Source organism: Glycine soja, chromosome 5 (genome assembly GCF_004193775.1).
Source record: "Glycine soja cultivar W05 chromosome 5, ASM419377v2, whole genome shotgun sequence".
Classification (NCBI taxonomy): Eukaryota; Viridiplantae; Streptophyta; class Magnoliopsida; order Fabales; family Fabaceae; genus Glycine; species Glycine soja.
The window spans coordinates 40,046,000-40,065,516 of NC_041006.1; the positions used below are offsets into that span (position 1 = coordinate 40,046,000).

General features: G+C 34.9%; 2 protein-coding genes across 3 annotated transcripts; one reads left to right on the forward strand and one right to left on the reverse strand.

Moving 5' to 3' along the window:
- Positions 1 to 1,890: 1,890 nt before the first annotated feature.
- LOC114413277 (phosphatidylinositol 4-phosphate 5-kinase 1-like) lies at positions 1,891 to 7,355 on the reverse strand. The gene is made up of 8 exons (XM_028377574.1): positions 5,991 to 7,355; positions 5,724 to 5,888; positions 5,391 to 5,556; positions 5,148 to 5,258; positions 4,857 to 5,050; positions 4,630 to 4,760; positions 4,498 to 4,537; positions 1,891 to 3,463 (listed from the first exon to the last, which is right to left on the reverse strand). Exons 1-8 carry the CDS (start codon positions 7,019 to 7,021, stop codon positions 3,163 to 3,165), a joined length of 2,139 nt encoding a protein of 712 aa, XP_028233375.1. The 5' UTR covers positions 7,022 to 7,355; the 3' UTR covers positions 1,891 to 3,162.
- A 4,870-nt stretch (positions 7,356 to 12,225) lies between these two features.
- Positions 12,226 to 19,074, forward strand: LOC114413278 (DDT domain-containing protein DDB_G0282237-like). 2 transcript variants are annotated; one of them, XM_028377575.1, is made up of 11 exons: positions 12,226 to 12,358; positions 13,477 to 13,630; positions 13,844 to 14,016; positions 15,133 to 15,551; positions 15,743 to 15,818; positions 16,223 to 16,569; positions 16,763 to 17,199; positions 17,348 to 17,510; positions 17,586 to 17,747; positions 17,834 to 17,922; positions 18,695 to 19,074. In XM_028377575.1, exons 2-11 carry the CDS (start codon positions 13,518 to 13,520, stop codon positions 18,843 to 18,845), a joined length of 2,130 nt encoding a protein of 709 aa, XP_028233376.1. In that variant the 5' UTR covers positions 12,226 to 12,358; positions 13,477 to 13,517; the 3' UTR covers positions 18,846 to 19,074. The 2 variants fall into 2 exon arrangements, with proteins under 2 accessions (XP_028233376.1, XP_028233377.1); XM_028377576.1 differs by lacking the exon at positions 12,226 to 12,358 and adding an exon at positions 12,577 to 12,821.
- The last annotated feature ends 443 nt before the right edge of the window (positions 19,075 to 19,517 follow it).

Genomic DNA, 19,517 nt, shown 5'->3' on the forward strand with positions numbered 1-19,517 from the left:
TTAAATAACTTTATATTAATACGTAGTATAAGATTTTATATACACGATCAATATGATAAAAACGTAGTCTAACAATATATTTAAAGACAAAATTACTCAATAAAAAGTTATTACACGGTACGCATGATAGTTAGTATAAATTGTAGTGGTGTAATTTGATCAATTGTAATTAAAAAATAGACAAAAGAAAAATCCTTTATTTTTAGGGGAAAAAAACTTAATTAAGTTAAATATAATTAAAAAACGTTTTGCTTTAAATATTATTGTATTTTAAAACACTTGATGGTGTTATGTTAGTAATAATTAGTCAAGAGACAAGAAAAAGAGATGCAATTCATGACCAAAATTAAAATTTATTATTTTATCGAAGTAATGGAGTTAATTTATTATGTTTTTGTTATTTACTTTTCTGATTTCTTCTTTGGATTCATAAAGCGACATCATTTATTCGGTGAAAAAATCATTTGTTTAACGTCATGAAACCACTACTTTATTACCAGCATTAAAAATTCACCGAAAAACAATTCATCCACCAATCGCGTTCTGCAATCAACTGGAGTCTTGGAGCGTTATTTGAATGTTGATTTTGCAGTGGAGTAATTTTGAATTTTGGTTTTTACTATTTTAATTTTATCTCCTCTGACTTATATTCGAGTCAAGTAAAGAAAAAGAAAAAAAAATCTCCTACCAAACAACTTAAAAATCATCATATTTTTATTATCTATAAATTATTATAATGAAATAAAAAAATTGTTCTTCTTTTAATATATTTCTAGATTCATCTTTGTATATATAATATATTTTTTCATACATATACTAAGTTAATTAGTGTCTTTGTGATCCTACAGTTGATGTTAAAGTATGGTATGATGACTTTAAATCTCACACTGAACACTTTTTTCAATTTTCAAACTTTATTTTCGATCATCATGTAATTTCATTAATTTTAAAAATATGAGTGCTCAATTTGAATAATTAAAATTAAAGGGATTAAAATCACTCATTTAATAAATTATTAAAAATACAAATAAACCTATTTTGTATTCTCTTTCTTTCCTCTACTTTCTTTTCCTAATGAAACAAGATTTTATGGTATGTTTGGTAGGTTAGAAGTAGTTTGAAAAGAAAAGAAAAAAAGGAGGGAAGTGTGCAGAAATTGATAATTTTTTTTTTCGTTTAGTACAATAGAAAAGGTCAGAGATTTTAAAAATTTGTGGGATCATGCAAATGAATTTCTCCACTAAATGTGAAGTGTGCTCTCGTTGTATGACAAAATCAATTAACTATCCTTTAAACATGTTCTGGTCTCTAGTATGCTACTTTATTAGGTTTATTGCATCGAAGGTATTATTTGCTTCCGCACCGGTCAAAGCCTCACATTTTGTCCTTAAAAAGTATCTCAATAATTAAGGAGTACCTTTAACCTTAATTTTTAAGTAATGTAAGATTATTTTAGTGAATGGGAGCAATAACCTCATTTTTTTTTCTAACCTACTTATTTTTACTTTATTTTCTTCCTTACCCCTAAATTTTTTTTATAAACCAAACACATAATGTGACAATGTATGCAACCGAAGATTTGAGAAGAAAAAAATGTTACATCTATTAAACGTGATTGGAATATATCTTTCTAGTTACATATTTTATATTAAAGAACGTTAAGCTACTAACCGTATAACCAAGCAAGCCCTAGTAAGCATCAAAAGCATATAATAAAATAGGAAAAGTTGCGAAGTGGTAGTGCAATCAGATTACAGGTAGAGGCCACTAGATGAGATGGTGGTGATTCATGCAGCTCAGCTTTTGTGTCACTGATGACAACGAACTGGGAAGGGGGAGAGGTAGAGGTTCAATTCCATTGCAACGTGAAAAATAAAAATGTATACATAATTGATAATCATCCAATATTGGTATTTGGTATTATAATACTGCCTTATGAAAAGACAGCAACAAAAGAAACTTCATTGACCAACCAAATTCTATCATAAATAATCAATGTGAGTGGGTGAATCAAATCTAGTGTTGTCAGAAGAAATTGGAAACCAACAACAGATACCAAGTAGACAGTGCCAGATTCAGTCTAATTACTACTATTCTACAAGGATGTTTCACTCGCACTAGTGTCGGACATTGTCACGCTCAAAAACTGCCAAATCACAGTAGGATCTGTTTGCCAACACAAAATCCACTATTCTCTTCCTCCTTCTGATTTGACCACATGAGTGATGAGATATCAATATCACTATTTTTTTGGTCTTTGTGGGGTCACTTGTATTGAGTGAAGCAGAGACTTCTCTGTCAAGTTCCATCATTTTTCTCATTATTAAAATGCCGAGGCATAACATGCATAGATAGCTATCGGATGCCAAACTGGTCCACACACAGGTCCACATTGACGTGATTGCTTTTGTCGTCTTGTTTGCATCTACCTCTCGGTATTGTTCAAAATAAGTAAAAGGGTCACATTACCATTACCATACACCACTGTGTATTATTGTTATATTCTGCTTTTTCAAACTTCGTTTTTGCAAGGGACATGAACCAACGAAACACCCACCTCTTCCCTTTCCTTTCTTGTGCTTTTCTCTTCTTTTCATGCATTGCTGCAAAAGTTTTAAAAAAATCCGTTTGAATGCACATCACAGAGACACAAAGAGAGAGGTTGAGGGCCACAAGGGGCCCCCCCTCTTGGAACTTTTCTTTCTTGCTCAACTCTTTTTGATTGCTCCAACCAAAAATGTTTATGTTCAATTCAATTCTATTATCAATCTTTTGACTGTCTGTCTGTACAGTTATTACCTCCCCTCCCGGGTCAATTTGAATCTCTCTCCACACCCCACAATGTCTACATCCATAACAAAAGCAATAAAATAAAAAAGAACTCTAATCACATGCCATGTACAAGCTAGTGTGACAATCCCTCTCCCCCCAACTAAAGTGAAAAAAATGTCATTCGTGTCCCAATTCGACCATTATATTTGCAATGGCTATGAGAAAAATTTAGCCATCAACAACAACCATGATGTTTTCCAATCTACATGTGTGTTTAGATCACCCATATTTGTAGCATTTCCGGGTACATGGAATATCACCTTAGCAAAAGCCAGAGTTGGTCCCGGTTCACATTCTATACTCCTTTGGTCACCCAAGCATATCATTTTGTCATTTATCCTCTACAAAGATTCTGTGAATGAAATCCCTAAACCTTTTAGAGTATAGCTTGGGATCAACAGCTGAGATAGAGGCGGAGTCCACTTGTAGTGACTTGTATGCATGTTCAATCTTTTTACTAATATCATAGTCTTGGAGAATGTCAATGATTCCAAAGTAGAGGATTACATCAGAGATTTGGCTATTACTCTCTGAATTGATACTTCCACTAATTGTTTGGTGATCCAATCCAGTCTTGCACACACTCTCAGCTCTGGCAGGCATGTTCATTCCCAACCGAATTAGAGGTCCCCTGGAATATTAATTAAGAATCACAATTATGGATTAAGAATTTGCATAATTTGGATCCAAACCATATGTCAGGCCAAACAGAAACAGGATTACTGAGTTTACAAGTAGTAGTGATTTTCCTGAAAGTAAACTAGATTTACACCATGGACTTAGGTTTGTAAGAGAGAAAAAATTGGTGGAACGTTTCCAAACAATGAAAATATTTATCATTTGGCACACAAATATATCTACCAAGTTTCATGTCCTAGAAAACATTCTGATCCATCAAAATCCCTGTCAGCTACCATTTGGCTGTTGAAAAGAAAGCTATGCCCTTACTTTAAAAAAATCAAAAAAGACCCCACCAACATTTTGATTCAAATGTCAACAAAACTAACTCCAATTTTGGTAGTACAACTCAGGTAGGTCACCTTCGGTGCATCTCAATTCTCAGCCATTGCCATCATATTCTTAAAAAGAAACCAACAAGTCACCCTAAATCATAGATGGACAGGACTAGAGAATGGCAAATATAATGCTCATTCATCAGCTAGTGATTTGTTTGTACCCAACTTGCGGCCACATCCTCTTGGCATTTTGCAAACGCATGGGCCAAATTGAAATTTTGAAACAGAAAGCATTTAGTCTCTCCATGTTCTAGACCGGGGACCATATCAAGGACATGACACATGGATACAAGGAAAGTAATTGCCACCAAGGGGTACAAAAAAGAGAACGATGTTAAAGCCAAAAAGGTTATCCCCCATATAAATCATCTAGGAGTAACATTTAGTAACTGAAAATTGGTGTATAGTTAAATCAATCCAGATTCTCCTGTTTGACTGTATTTGTACACGAAATGCTGAGTTGGAATTTGCATTAATAGTTCAAGCCAGAAACTGACATAAAGCGCATCAAGATTTCTCTAGATACCCAACCATCGTCTTCTATTAGATAATGAATGAAAAATCAAAGGAGCTTGAGAACAATTTAAAACAATTAATAAATTTGTAACAAGAAGGAAGCTCAAATACGAATAAAGAGAAAAGAACTTACCGGCATGTGAGCATCTCATCATCAAGCATGTCTCTCTTGCCTGACAAATCAATAACCCAGAAGATTTTATATCCCTCCAGGATGATTTAACATTTGAAGAGGAATCAAAGAACTACACAACTATACAAATACCTGAATGTGAACTGCGTGGTGAACTTTTCATTTCATCAACTGAGCAATCATCACGAAAATGCAGGCCAATTAGAAGACTGTAATCCATGATACCCTCTGCCTCCAGGAACTCGCAGTCTCTATCAAGTTGCCTAAGCATAAGCCATTACATAAAACCAAGACAAGTAAGAAAACACAAAATTAAAACTCAGAAAATGAAAGAATGTGGAGCTTGGGAAAATCAATACCATATAAGCTCTTGAAACCAAGACTGTTCGAGGCGAAAGACAAAATTAAGATCAAGGTCTTTGAGAGTGGTATTCTCATCAATCTCCTCCCTTGGCTTATCCGTTGTTCGACCATGAGAAGAACCTTTGAGGTCAAACCTCTTGTGGATCCGGTACTCCGAGCAAAACACATTGCCCATTACAATAAACCGGGTCTGTTTTATACATAGCATCACAACTTTTTATTACATTTTAACAAGCCTTTAGATGGCACCTTAATTACTGCTGCAAAACTAAAATCTGAAACCATACCTTTTGACCTCCAACAGGTTTGACACAATGCACGCCCAGGAATGCCGTCACCAAAGAGTTCTTGTACTGACAAACATGTTGGTAGTAACTTGGAAGCATCCTTATGAGCACCTGACATGGACACCAACCAATCACTATTGAACACACATAAAAGAACCAAGTAACCAACCAAAGGTGAAAGCAAATTTCACCTCACTCAATTATAATGTCTTCAAATTAATGAATGCATTCCAATTAACTAACCTTGACTTCAGACTTCTTGACGGTCTTAATTATGAAGCGGTCGTCTTGAGTGAGATAAAAGATGCTTCCACTTTTGCCCGGAGAAGACATCTCCCTAAGTGTGTCACTTCCACAAATAGCAAGCATGTAATCCGCAGGATCTATGGCAAATAATTCCCTTAGATGTCTAAATACCCCAACAACCAACCAACCAACAAGTAACCACCAAGACACAGACACAATTAGTATACCATCCACAACCAATAACCAATCTTTCCTTACTAAGAAAAACAAAAACACATCAATCAATACAAAGAAAAACCAACACAGAAGAAAAATTGTTACTGTTCACACCTGAACACCATGGGACAATAGTCTTTCCACCTGAAGTCCACTGAATGATGCTGGGGTGTAAACTTAGACCCTTCCGGTGGGAACCTCGTCCAGAACTTCTCCTTAGGATCAAAATCCCCTGGCCTAAGCTCTCTCACAATAGAAGCATGCTTGACAACAGTGTACCTACAACAAAAACACCATAATTAAAAAAAAAAAAAAGAGAGAGAGATGAAACTAAACATAGCAAGCAAAACTCCAAAAAAGCAATAATAATAATAACAATACCTAATACCCAGTTGAAGATTAAGGATGAGATCATAATTCTTGTGCCCTCTGGACACAGTTTGACCAGGCTTCTTAACATCCCCACCGGCAGTACCATCAAGAGACCAACAAAGACTCTTATTATCTCCACCATTCTCAGATTCACCAGTAGTAGTAGTAGAAGTACCATCCCTGTAAAACATAGAAGCCTCCGCATTGTGAACAATGTCACAAGTTATGTCCCCAGCTTCACCGTCGAGCTCCCAAATGCAAATCCTGGGAAAACTCACACTCTTACAGCCATCCACCGAAGACCTCTTCATCTTCTCCTCACGTGCCTCTTCCACAAACTCCTTCCCCCAGTTCCCGGCGCACGTGCTCCCGTCACACCATGTGAAAACACCCTTACCCACAGGGACGCCATTCTCCCAATACCCTTCGTAACGGTTCCCATTCGCCCAAACCAGAACCCCCTTCCCCGAAATAACACCACCCCTCCACTCCCCGACGTACTCGTTCCCGTTCCGCCACGTGTACCTCCCTTCACCCTCTTGCAGGTTGCACCTCCACCAACCTTCGTACACGTCACCGTTACCGTATCTTTTCTCGCCGAAGCCGTGCTTTCGGTCGGCGACCCAGGAGCCTCTGTACATGTCGCCGTCGACGCCAATGAAGGATCCGAACCCGTCTATTCGACCCGACTTGAATTCGCCCTCGTAGGTGGCACCAGAGGGCCAGGAGAATCTCCCTTTGCCGCAAGCCTTGCCCTTCCGCCACTCGCCCTCGTACATGCACCCATCGGACCAGAGGTACTTGCCGGTGCCGTGCGGCGCGTTCCCCGACAGGGCGCCGCTGTAGATGTCGCCGTTCGGGAGGGACTTCTCGCCGCCGGAGGACGGAGACACCGCCGGGCTCACGCGCCGCGATACGCGAGTGGGGTGGCTGTTGTCGCTTCCCGGTTTGTGATGATGCTGTTGCGGTTTCTTCTTCTTGGCGCGAATGTGGATGTCTTCGTGGTGGGAGAGAGGGAGAGTGAGGAGGGTCTCTTGCATGGTATTGGTATCACCGGCGCCGGAGGGAAGCCGGAGAATTAACCAACGGCGGCAGCATTATCTCCGGCGAAGTGCAAAAACAAAAACAAAAAAAAGGAGAAAGAGAAATAAGACAAAGAGTGGAGGGAGGGAGGGAGGTTTGTGTTTTTGCTTTGCTTTAGTTGGTTTTTTCACCCATTGCTGCTGCAAAGCAATGTGTAATGTGTTGCTTTTTACGGTTTGTTTTTTCTTTCCAACATGTACGTCAATGTAATGTTGTACTACGATGTTTTTTTGGCAACGTTATTTGCTGTTGTGCTCCGTCACCGACGTTACCTATTCGTGTGTGTATTGTTATCATGATGATGTTAATACTATTATACTACGTAAAGTTTATTATTGGTGCTGTAGTAGTCATAATGAAAGGGCGAGGAAAGAAAGGTGGGCGTAGCTCATAACATAATCGCCACTAGTGCGGTGGTAAATGGCATGATGCTCAAATCACGTTTCAATTTACTATGTGATCCGTTACTAATAATACACCACTAGTATCTCTTTATGATCTCAAGTCATTTAATTAGGAAGAGATGGTAGTCTACGTAATATGATAAATTAAGATTCATATTTTGACCGAATGTCCATATTTAACTTCTCAAGATAAATTTGCCTTTAAATAAGAATACATGTGAAAAACAAAAAGAAAATAATTAAAAAAAATTATACAAAAAAGTTAATAAAAGCCATATAGTATGTTTGGTAATGCCTCGTCTACTTTGGACATGGATTCACATAATCAATAAAAGCCTTGTTCTGCGTTTTCTTCCAACTTTTGACGTGAATTTGAGGGCGAACATGGATCCAAGACACACACAAACACTCACTGTATGTATGCAAAACTACAATAATCTCAAACCAAGTAATGCCTCCAAAAAGAGATAAAATGTACATCTCTTGAGTATGATCTTGATTCATGAGTTTGAATTTTCTAAATAAAAAAATATGATTAAGAAGCTTGGAGACTAGCTCCACTAAAAATAATTAATTAAATTTATAAAAAAAGAAAAAGATAAAAAGAGGAAATAAATATTTTAATAGTATAAATATTTCTTGTTATCTCTAAAGCCAGTTTGTTTCATGGAATAATATTATATTTTCATGAATCATATTCCAAAGAATTATATATGACTAAAAATGTTATTATTCTTGGATATATTTAAAAAGATGTTTGATTACATTTTAATATTTCTAGGATTATTGTTTAAAATTCAAAATAACTTAAATAATAAAAAAATACATTGTATTAATTATATGATAACTTTCCATATTCCGATGCAAATATCACATTCTCCTCCCTCTTTGTGGGAAATAAAAACATGAAAAAACATAATAAAAAATAAAATTATGACATTCCTAATCAACAATATTTGAAAATATTTTTTAAAATTTGTAACATAAAAATGTTACATTTTCATGCTTACATTCTTGCGAATAGACTTTTAATCCATGAAATAAAAACATTCCAACCATTTGTCAAGTAAAATAAGACAATCGTTCATATGACAAGTTAAACTGTTAAACGTTTAAGTTATTATTCATTTTTTTTAATAAAATAAATATAATTTTTAAAGTGTTTTTAAATTATGAAGATTTTTTCTTTTGTAGTGAACTAAGAAATCATCTTTGCCGCTTTTTTATTTTTTACAAAAAATATCGGTTCACTTCATTTTATGCGCCGGAACATGGAAGATTGTGGCCAATGATCGATCTCAAGTCCTTAAACCCCCCTGAAAAAACAGAAAGTTATTACAAGAGATTGAGTTCAATTAACCTGTGTGGGACATCTAACTAATTTGTGAGGACAAAATGCAATTCCAGCACGGTGTTTTGGGAGACATGGGGGAAGAACTAGTGTTTGGCCATGATTCAGTAGGTCGAGTTCACATTGAAGCATTAAACAAAAGTGTGTCACTTTGATCTGTTGATAATTGTCGGCCAAAAAAATAAAACAAAATAAGATGCATGATGCATATCATATCAGATCATCGGTCCATATTTTGGGTCAATGATTTCTGGGCCACACGGTGCCCATAAAGACAATAATCCAAATCTTCAACCAACCAAATTCCACAAGTATCATTGTGATCCATTTTATAAATAAATAACAATGATTTCTTCTTCTTCTTCTTTTTGGGACTTATGTTGTTTATACTTGGCTTTTTACGTCCACCTGTTGTTTATAGTGCTTAGTATTTTATGTCCACATGTTGTTTATACTTGCTAGGTAGCAGTCATCGTATGGGTATTTGAGAACTTTAAGATTGGAAATACTGGCACCATTTGGGTGGCCCAACCTTATTATTATCACTAAACAGCTTCAAAGTTCGCAATGTATACTCTCTGGTTAGTGTCTTGGTGAATTGGAAGAGGGAATTATATATTATTCTACAAATATAGATACTACTTTATTTTACTTTTTAGCCGTACCATGCTTATTGCTCAATAAACCATCTTTATTCAATTTATGAGAGTACTATATACGATGTAAGTTCGAAATGCTTCTTCTTTTGGTATATTATTTTCTTAATGACTTGTATCATTTGAATTCATTATCGGACTAGTATTAGGAAAAAGTTTTTGTAACATAAATTTAAAATTAGCTATATGCATGCTGGATCTTTATCGTCTTAAAAGTCTTAATTAGGTCCTTAAAAAAGTTAATTAGGTAATTTTTGTTTTGTTCGTAAACATATATAATCAAACGTTTTGTCAACTAGACTAAATAACAATGCAAGAGGGTCATCACGGGCATAACCACTCTTCTCTCGAGTTTCTTGAGGCAGGTCAACAATGCATTCCCAATAGGTCACTAACCCATAATTCCACCGAATAAAACTCGAAAGCAAAAAAGATTCCAGTCAATGGTGATTGCCATAGCGCAATTTCCTCCACCCATGTTTGGCTCATTATAAAAGAAAAAAAAAAAAAAAACCTTTTTTTTACTCCTTATAATATTTACGTGTTTGTATTTACCGTGCATTTGTTATTGTCCTAATTATAAATTTGTCAAAATAATATTCACGTAGCAAATCATAAGCCACTCAAAGTGATTTCCACGGAATTGCAAGTTGTGGAAAACGGCTATCCTATTGGTATCCCAAAAACCATAATCAATAAATATAAGTTAAATCAGCTTTTTTTTTCTCTAATTTATTTTTCAAGTTTGATTTGGTTATCTGTTTTTTTTAATTTAATTTAGTTTTCTATTTTTTTTTTTGGGTTCAATTTGATATTCTAATTTATTAAATCAGTTCAATTTTTGTCACGCTGTCTAAATTAATTTAAGTAATCATACCGTTTAAATTTGATTCTACCTTCTAAATGTATGTTTTGTGGTGTTTAAAATAGTTATTAAGTAATTTTAAGTATTCACAAAGTGACAAGATCAAATTAAATTGATTTTAAAAATTAAAAAATCAAATTGAATCTAAAAAAAGTTAGAAAATCAAATCAAACCTAAAAAATAAATTAAAAGACTAATAAACTAATCTTACCATAAATATATAAACTCACGACAAAACTCCAAAATCGGATAAGTTTCTACGGATAATCAGAATAAGCATGTATCCCTATAACTAGGATGTATAATCATAAAAATAAAAAAAAACTAGGATGTATTAACGCTGTCTCCGTATATAACACGTAACATGACATTTATACTACTAGTGATATTCTTCATTTTCAACGTCATGCAAAACCTAATTCTGATTTTGAGCCTTTGAATAGAAGTATGGTACTTGATAGAACATTATGGCGGAAGTTGATCCATGTAGCCGATCCACCTAGTGGGATAAGGCATTGTTGTTGTTGTTGACGTATTGCGAGAAAAATTACATTTGTTTGAGAAGATCATACTTAATTGAGATGAATATATATATATATATATATATATATATATATATATATATATATATATGCATGCTTTTGGCAATTTAATAGGCACTCAAGATGACCTGTATATAATTATGCACGACCGCATCATCTCTTAAATACTCAAGTGATAATAATTATAAATAAGACAATATTTGACGATATGAATAGGAAAAGAGTTGGGAATTTAGTGTGTTGGGTGAAAATCAATATCAATAGCTAAGGAGTTGGCCAAAAATGTCATATAGCAAGATTCCCCGACTCTCCTTTTTTCGATAGCCTTCGAGTTTTCACCAACGGTAAGTTTGGCATTGTGTGGTCTCATCAACACATATTAATTGGACCCAAAATTCTCAATAATTTCATAATGCAAGCTCTCATCCCATTAATTTCCTATTCTATAAGCTCGTGTACTTGCAGCAGAACTTAAATTACGCTCAAGCAATTGCACCCTTCAAGTGCTTGGATCAAGGAGGTGCTCGTTAAGCCTGACTGTATTAATAGTTCTAATAACCTAAGTTGTCACTCAAGTCAGTCATGCAAGTAAGTTGTAGGCCGACCATAAATATTGGTTTAGAATATCATGGCTCTTAGCGAATTAATTAATTTTCATGTTGATTCAATTTATTGTCTCTCTTACTCAATTCTAACACTATGTTACTATTTGAATGCTCATGGTAATAAACAAGCAAATAATGAAAAATATGAACTAAACATCTAATTAACTCCTATATAACTATTTGTTTATGATTTTTAGCTTTTAGGATGAGAAGTGGGTTATAAAGATGGTTAGGGTTCAAATCCCTTCATGGTCCTCCCTTAATAATCTCACCCAGTCCAGTTTATTAACTTAGTCCTTTTTAGTTAATCCCAATGCTTTGATTCCAAGAGCACGTAAATGCTGGTTGACAAGTTGAAATTTGAATTCCAAGATGCAGCGAGAATAAACACGTGTTGGGGTCGCGGGCCACAATATTAAATTGGCAAGGGATGCAATTGCAAATTTGCCACGGAAATTGAAATATATTCTTTTTTTATTACTAGAGGCATGACTCTCTAAATTTTTTGAATAAAAAAATAGCTCAATAAAAAAATAAAAAAGAAATAATATAAAAATAATGAAAAGTTAGTATAAATTAAAAGAAAAATTTAAAATTTAAAAATAAAATTATTCAATAAAAATATTCATTAATTAGGATAATTTTTATTATTAATATTTATAAATTATAGATTAATAGTTATTGATTCTAACAACTTAGGTACAAAGTTACAAGTGCATAAAAATGTGTATTTTTTTTCCCACACACGAGGAGGGGAGAGAAAGCGAAAACGTGAGAAACAACTTGGCTCGCAATTCCGAATATACAAAACGAACACACAAACTCAACTGTCTCGCTTCTCCTTTCAAACCATTCACCAAACTTCTTCACTGTAAGATCCTCTCTCTCTCATTCTCTCTCTTCGCATTTCACACACAACACACACTTAATCCCTCTCTCTTCCACTCTGCAACTTTTGACTTATTCATTTATTAATTAATTAATTTTAATTTTCAACCGCTAATTGCTTGTGGCGGGAACCGGGTTTTTTCGCCGATTCAAGATTGTCCCTTCGTTTCGGATTCGGTGCCTCTCGTGAATGCGGGATGGCGCCTTCGTTCCTTTCTCTGTTTGCGTTTTGGACATTTGTTGCCGCGTTTTGCAGTGGCGTTTGCGTATTATTTCGGTGCCCCGAGAGTTACGCGTTATTATGTGATCCCCTAATAGGGTCGCATTCTAGGGTTTTCTTCTATTCTCTTGCGTCGGGTTTCTTCATGGGATTCTGCGATGCTCTACGCTTTGATTTTCAATGTTGGGCTTTGCGTAGCGTGCATTACTTGGAAAAATAAATATGTGTAATTGTCTTCTCTCTTTTTTTGTTTTTTGGGTTTTTGAACCGACGTCTCGGGGTTTTGTTTCGACCTCGTGTTGCTTTTTTAGCATGTTGCATTGGTTTTAGATTGGATTTTTGTGGTGTTTTTCAATTTTGTCGTTAAGATTGTTGCGGATTGGTTTTCGTTGTTTGTTAGTTATCAATTTTGGGATTTGGGATTTTCTTAGGGTTCCTGCTTCTGAGAATAATGGCTTCAACGAGTGAGTTTGAGTGACATGAGATTGTTATTCGGTTCAAAGTTGTGTATTTCAGTGAGGAAAGTGTATCTGCTGCTTGTTTTGGGTTAGACTGGTCTTAATTTTCATTTGTTTAGTTTTTAAGCTGCTTGTGATTGAGGAAGGAGACCAAATAGAAAACAATGAAGATACTTTTTTCTTCTTCCTTCCTTTGTAACTTTCTTTATCAAAATTCAGATATTGTGATTTTCTTAAAAATAATTCAGACAGTTAGAACTAACTGTAGTGCCGATGTATATTATTTGAGTTGGCTTCTGTGTTGTGGCTCCTCATTGCTTGTTCTGGAACTGTTGAGATTCTTTTATTATTTGCCCCCTAATCAATGGAACTGCTAAGATCATGCCACTGACTGGTTTCTGTTCTATCAAATTGTCGGTGTAGGGTGCAATTCTCTGTTTGATGAGAACTGAGGTTCATCCGCAATGCCACTTTTAAGGAGAAAACCTTTTTCCTTGGCCGAGCCTCCTGAGGATTTGAAGCCAGATGAGCCTGTTTACCAAATTCGATTTACAAAAGAAATCTTTCAAGATTATCAGTATCCTATGTAGTTATCTGTTGTTGTTGTTTTACTTTTGGCATTGTTGCTTTTTAACTGTAACTTGAAAGTGGTTAAAATATATTGATTCGTTTGTCTAGTTTTTTTTAGCATTTTAGGCTAGTTTTTGCAAAGTTAATTAATAATATATGTCTTTGTCATTCCATCCTTAGTTCTGGCAATGAGAGATAATGGTTCCTTAACAAGGAGTAGTGATTATTTGAAGCGATTGAATCTATACCGCCAGAGGGTTTGGATGTGTAAAGTCACTGGAAAAACTGGCTTGACATATGAAGAGGCTTTGGTGTCTGAACAACTTGCTACCGAGAAAGTTCAACAGTTTCCTAAAGAATTAATGACTATTGCTTTAAGGATTATTCAATACAGTAAGAACTACTCTCTTCTGAGTTCTGTGATGAAGTAATATATGTCCATACACTTATGCATACTTTTTTTTTTACTTTATGCATTTCTGTATATATTTCTTTTTGTTCTACATGAATAATTATAATGTTGTCTTCAATTATAATCCCTCTACATCAGCCAAAATATGGTTCTGATTCTATTTTGATCCAATGATGGTATTCAAAAGAGAAAATGACTAAATGAGAGTAGGTTTGTTACGTTTGTACTTTCGTGTTGCACTGAAGTTTGGGGTTCCTGTTTTGTCTGGATGTGTAGTTATCAAGTGTCTACCAAAGGGTTGAAACTAGGTTCCCATTTTTATTCTATTAATTATCAACTTATGTTTCAGTACATACGGTACCTCCAATATGATGCCCTCGATATTGTGTTTCCTGACTTTTGTGGACTAGAGACTTTGACTAACTAGTTGATATTTTACTATTCAGCTGGTTAAACATGTATACATTTTAAGCCTATTCATGTATATCCCACCAGGATAATCCCCATATTGTTTAGATTTCTTCTTTTAGACATTGAGACAACTAGAGTTTCAGTTTTGATATATCCTTTTATACGTATTGCTTCTATTGTGAGCTGTCATAGAAGGTCTTAACTTTTGATCATAGAATGCTGTACAGAAAATGAAAGTGTGTTCTAGGTTTATTTTTTGGATGAATATAAAGACTTCTGTTTTTCTTAGAGAAGTCCTTGACATTGTGAGCATTGACATTTTGATTATTCTCCTTGTATATCATATATTTTTGTTCATTATATTAGACTTTTGACTATTTGGGTTATAATGCTGGCAGCACTTGCTGAGATTAAATTGAAGTGGTTAAGTGATTAACAACTTGTCTGGAGTTAAGACTACTTAAATGTGTTTCGTGAACAGTTATGAAAAATAGTAGAAGACATGTTTCTGAGAATTGAGATTCTCAACTACAAAAACCATGCATGTTTAAGAATTGCTACATAAAATGTTATTGATACATATGCCAGCTGTTGATACAAGTTTGATTATACATTGCTTTTCATCCAAAATTTTGCAATATTTTTCACTTTGTACTGGACTGATTTGTGATCTTTTGTTTTTGCAGGTATGCTCCCTTTGAAGGATCTTGCTGATTCTATTGGTGAGAAATTGCAGGAACAGTTGTTTGTGGGTGCTGAACTACATTGGAAAAAGGATGATGGAGTTCATCCATGCAAAATATTAAAAGTCATTCAGAAAGGAGTTGACACAGTCTCTTATGAGGTAGCTTGGCTTGACAAAAACAAGAATATAAGAGAACAAGCAGAAGTCAGTGCAGAAGATTTGGTGCATAAGAAGCCGCTTTTTAGTAGAAATATTTTGAAGTCTTTTATTCGTGAGTCTACATATCGGAATGCCCCTTGGGTTTTACATGATGAACTGGCTAAAAATCATGGAATATCAACTGACATTCCTGAAGAGTTAAGAGGAAGGGTTTTTTACAAAGATGGACTTTTAGTTTGCTCCAAGAAAAGGAAACACGAGGTACACAGGATAAGGGAAATATGAAAGTTTCTGTTTCTTTTTGCTCTTTTATAGAAGTATTATATTATTGATAAATGAGATAGTATAAGAACATGGTTTAGAAATCCTAATATATGGCTTTTATGATTGGTTTATTATTTTTTTAATTAATTTTATTGCATTATTTTCTGTCCTAAATTTGTCATGTTTAGGAATCACGGGAGGACACCGATACCTGTAAAAAGAAGTTGGATGGTGCACAAGTCGATGATTCTGTCCAAGAGAAAGGTAGAGTTTAGAGATTGAAATCATTTTGGGCCACATGTTAATTTGGTTCTGTCCTTTTATTATGTGAAGTTGTTTAATTCATTTGTTTCCTGATAAAATACTTATCATGAGTCCTGGAGTTTTGGAAGTCATTTTTCTCCCTTATCTCCTCTTTGTCTCTATTTTGTTGGAATTGGCTGGCTGGTGTGGTGGGACTGCAGGTGAATCTCTTCTTGTTGTTTACCTATGTACTACATAGAAAGCATTTTCTCTTATGGTTTAGAAACTACAACGGTCAGATATATTTTCCCTTTACATCATATACCTATAACTATACATAATATCTCTAACAAAAAAATCATGAAACCCCTTTCCCTTGTGATTTAGTTTTATCTAAAAGGTTTCTGTAACCACAAAATTTCCAGAAAATGGTCAACCCAAGGATGCAGCAATCAAATACCCCATTGATGATCTATTGGTGATCCCTAGTCCAGATGATCCTGTTTTCACTGATCGTCCTTCTCCAGCAAAAAGCTTCAATATTCCAATGAGTTGTGTAGGGGAACTCTTGATGGTTTGGGATTTTCTTAGTTCCTTTGGTAGACTGTTGCAGCTGAGCCCCTACTCTCTAGAAGATTTTGAAATTGCAATCTGTCATAAGGATAGCAATGTGGCTCTCGTTGTGGAATCTCATGCAGCACTTTTTCGACTTCTCATCAAAGATGACGATGAATACTCTTTGGCTGTGAAGAATCGAAAATTGAAGTCTAAGGTTACCATCTCACTTACATTAATTTTTTGTTAGTATTAGTATGAGCAATAGATAATTGTCCATATTTCGTGAGATGGCTTGACCCCCAGTTGAATATTTCTTCTTCCTATGTCTGGTATCCTTTGTGACTTGGTTGATGGTTTTTTCATTATTGTTTTTAATGTGACAATGTCTCATTCGTTTTTATTTTCAGATTACAACAAATAATTGGACAGAATATTTATGTCATTTTCTAGAGATGATCAATATTCCTGAACTATGGCAACATAAAACAACTATAAAACGGGGACATTATGGCCTTGTAGATGCCAGTGCTAAATTAAGAATCTTAGGCGAATTGGTCAATCGGGCCCTTGAAACTGCAATTTTCAGGGGAAAGTTAGATGAGATTATTGAACAGCGACAGGCACTTGGGGCCACTAGAAGGGGAGAAGCTTTGGAAAATGGTAGAAGGAGAAGAGAAGAAAAGGAGCGGTTGAAAGCTGAGTCGGAAAGCAATGGATTTGTGGATGGGTATCATCTGAACGGTGAAAATGTCCTAGCAAACAATAGTATACAAAATGGAGATGTGGGAGAGAAAAGAATTATAGAGATAGAACCATCTGGGCAAAATGATCCATTGGGCAGAAGGTTAGATTTTATCATGTGTGCTGTTTCTGCTTACCAATATATATCTACAAAACACCTTATTCTATTTGGAGGTTATTATTAAGTTCACCAAAAAAAATTTGGTGGTTATTACATTTCACTTTATTTCCTTTTAAAAATTAATTTGTAGTGGGATCAAGCATTTAAATTCTGCTCCAAAAAAGACACTTAAGAAGTTAAATTCAGAGCTGAAAGAACCAACGGAAAATGGAAAAGAATTATCCAGAAAGGAATCACCAAAACAGTTGAAGGCTGATAAGGATTCATCAGAGAAGAATAGTGACGAACAGAGGGTGCTGCCTATCTCCCTGTTTAGATTGTTGTCTGTTCCTTAAATTGATCTTTTATTGACATTGCCTATTGTACAGAAAGAATATTTCGAACGGGAGATGGAGAAGCGATTTATTCGTAGGAGCCCATTAGGTAAGGACAGAGATTACAATAATTATTGGTGGTTCTGTCGTTATGGGAGGATATTTGTTGAAAGCTGTGACTCCAAGAAGTGGGGATACTACAGCAGTAAGGAAGAGGTACTAGATGAAAACAGCTTTCTATATTCCCATTATTATTTGTCCACATTTTTCTTTCCTAATTTTCTGTTGGCTTGCTTGAATAGCTTGATGCATTGATGAGTTCACTGAATTGCAAGGGTGAGCGGGAAAGGGTACTGCGAAAGCAGCTAGAAAAATATTATAGTACAATATGGTGAGTCAGATTTGTTTTTCAATGTATGAAGAATACCTAGATGGCTTTTTCCCTTGTTTTCTATTTGCATGATAATTAAGTTATATCTTGATGCATACTTCAGCAGAAGCCTTGGTTTTTAGACTTGTCCAATGTGCACATATGCTTCTAAGGTCGCTTGTACTGTTAGCAGATAAAAATAAATGATATTTTGCTGTTGTGTGTGTGATGTTAGATTGATAATGTTCTACTTATGTAGAAGGATCTTCAAGTTGGGCTAATCAATATTCTGGAGTTGTTGGCTGTGGCTTAAGTGAAATATAATATTCTCTAAATTTATTATAAATGTGGTTATATTAGTGACCATGATAGTGACATTATTTCCATCTATCATGTTTCTGATTTAGATGTTGTGAATAAACGTACTATATTTAACTGAGTACAAGAATTTAAAACTTTAACCATGCAAAATTAAGAGAAAAAGTGGTGGAGAGGAGAGTTGAGAAAACAAAGAAAAGGGAAGGGAAGCTATGGAATTAATACTATCTAGTGGTTTTTACCCAAAAAATTATGTTTCGCTGTTCTTCTTGGGATTTAAATTTACTTTAATAGTACTAATTTGTAGTAGTTTAGGTAACAAACATCTGAATTAGATAGGAATTTTTTGAAACTTTTGGAATAGAGTGAAGATTGAAAGCTGCCTCTGTGTTCACTTTATTAGTTAAGATTTTATTTTTTAATCCACCCCCCCCTTGTTTTCTGAGATTCGTTCTTTTTATTTTTATGTTTTCAGCTCAGAACTCCAGAAAACATCTAAGGATTTGATGCACAGGTTTGTAGATGAGTCTGTTCTTCGTAGGTCTACTCGTGTTAGAGCTCAACCAGGGCAGAACCCCTCCGATGCTTGCCTCAGATATAAAAACAAGTACCATAAAGAAGAATAGGTGGTGCTAGGGGAAATTCAGTAAAGTTACCTTCAAACGAATGGAACTTGGAACTTTTAAAGGAGCTTAGTTTGATTCATTGCCTTGACTGTAATAGAGATTAAGCAGTTTTCCGATCCATTTTTGGATGATGGACAAGCATGCGTGTATGCTTGTTTCAGAAATTTTGTACATTACTTATTCGATTCATCAATAATATCTGAAACTGCAAAAATTGAATGCCGTTTTATTCCCTCTGTTTTATTGACGTAGCAAGGATAAGTAATTCCAGTACCGCCAAGGCACATGTATGTATCCTTACAACTCACTTGTATACCCCGGGGGCATTAGGGAATCTCTTTGGAAAGGAATGGCCATTGAACGAGACCGTGCTTGTCAAAACTCAAAACAATATTTTAAAAATTGAACCAAAAATTCAATAAGCGAGACTTTTAGGTCTTGGTTTAATTTGTTAAACTAATTTAATTGGTGTTTTAACATGATCTGGATCCGGTTATGTAGTTGAATCATAGGTAAAATCTTTTAATCAAATTCCTGTGATCGTGTAAACTTTGACAAATGTGAATTAGGAGTTGTATTGTTATGGAGTTTGGAAAGTTGAAAAACCGTTGATCAATATTTTTTTCTCTACTTTGTTTGTATTGTTATGGAGTTTGGGAAGTTGAAAATTAA

What these genes read in the sequence shown, in the direction of transcription:
- LOC114413277 (XM_028377574.1), bottom strand. Translation starts at nt 7,021, where the DNA reads ATGCAAGAGACCCTCCTCACTCTCCCTCTCTCCCACCACGAAGACATC. An exon ending in AACCTGTTGGAGGTCAAAAG is followed by an intron (nt 5,051 to 5,147) that starts GTATGGTTTCAG and finishes TGTATAAAACAG; the next exon opens with ACCCGGTTTATTGTAATGGG. An exon ending in ACCACGCAGTTCACATTCAG is followed by an intron (nt 4,538 to 4,629) that starts GTATTTGTATAG and finishes TTGATTTGTCAG; the next exon opens with GCAAGAGAGACATGCTTGAT.
- LOC114413278 (XM_028377575.1), top strand. Translation starts at nt 13,518, where the DNA reads ATGCCACTTTTAAGGAGAAAACCTTTTTCCTTGGCCGAGCCTCCTGAG. An exon ending in TTTAAGGATTATTCAATACA is followed by an intron (nt 14,017 to 15,132) that starts GTAAGAACTACT and finishes TTGTTTTTGCAG; the next exon opens with GTATGCTCCCTTTGAAGGAT. An exon ending in AATGATCCATTGGGCAGAAG is followed by an intron (nt 17,200 to 17,347) that starts GTTAGATTTTAT and finishes ATTAATTTGTAG; the next exon opens with TGGGATCAAGCATTTAAATT.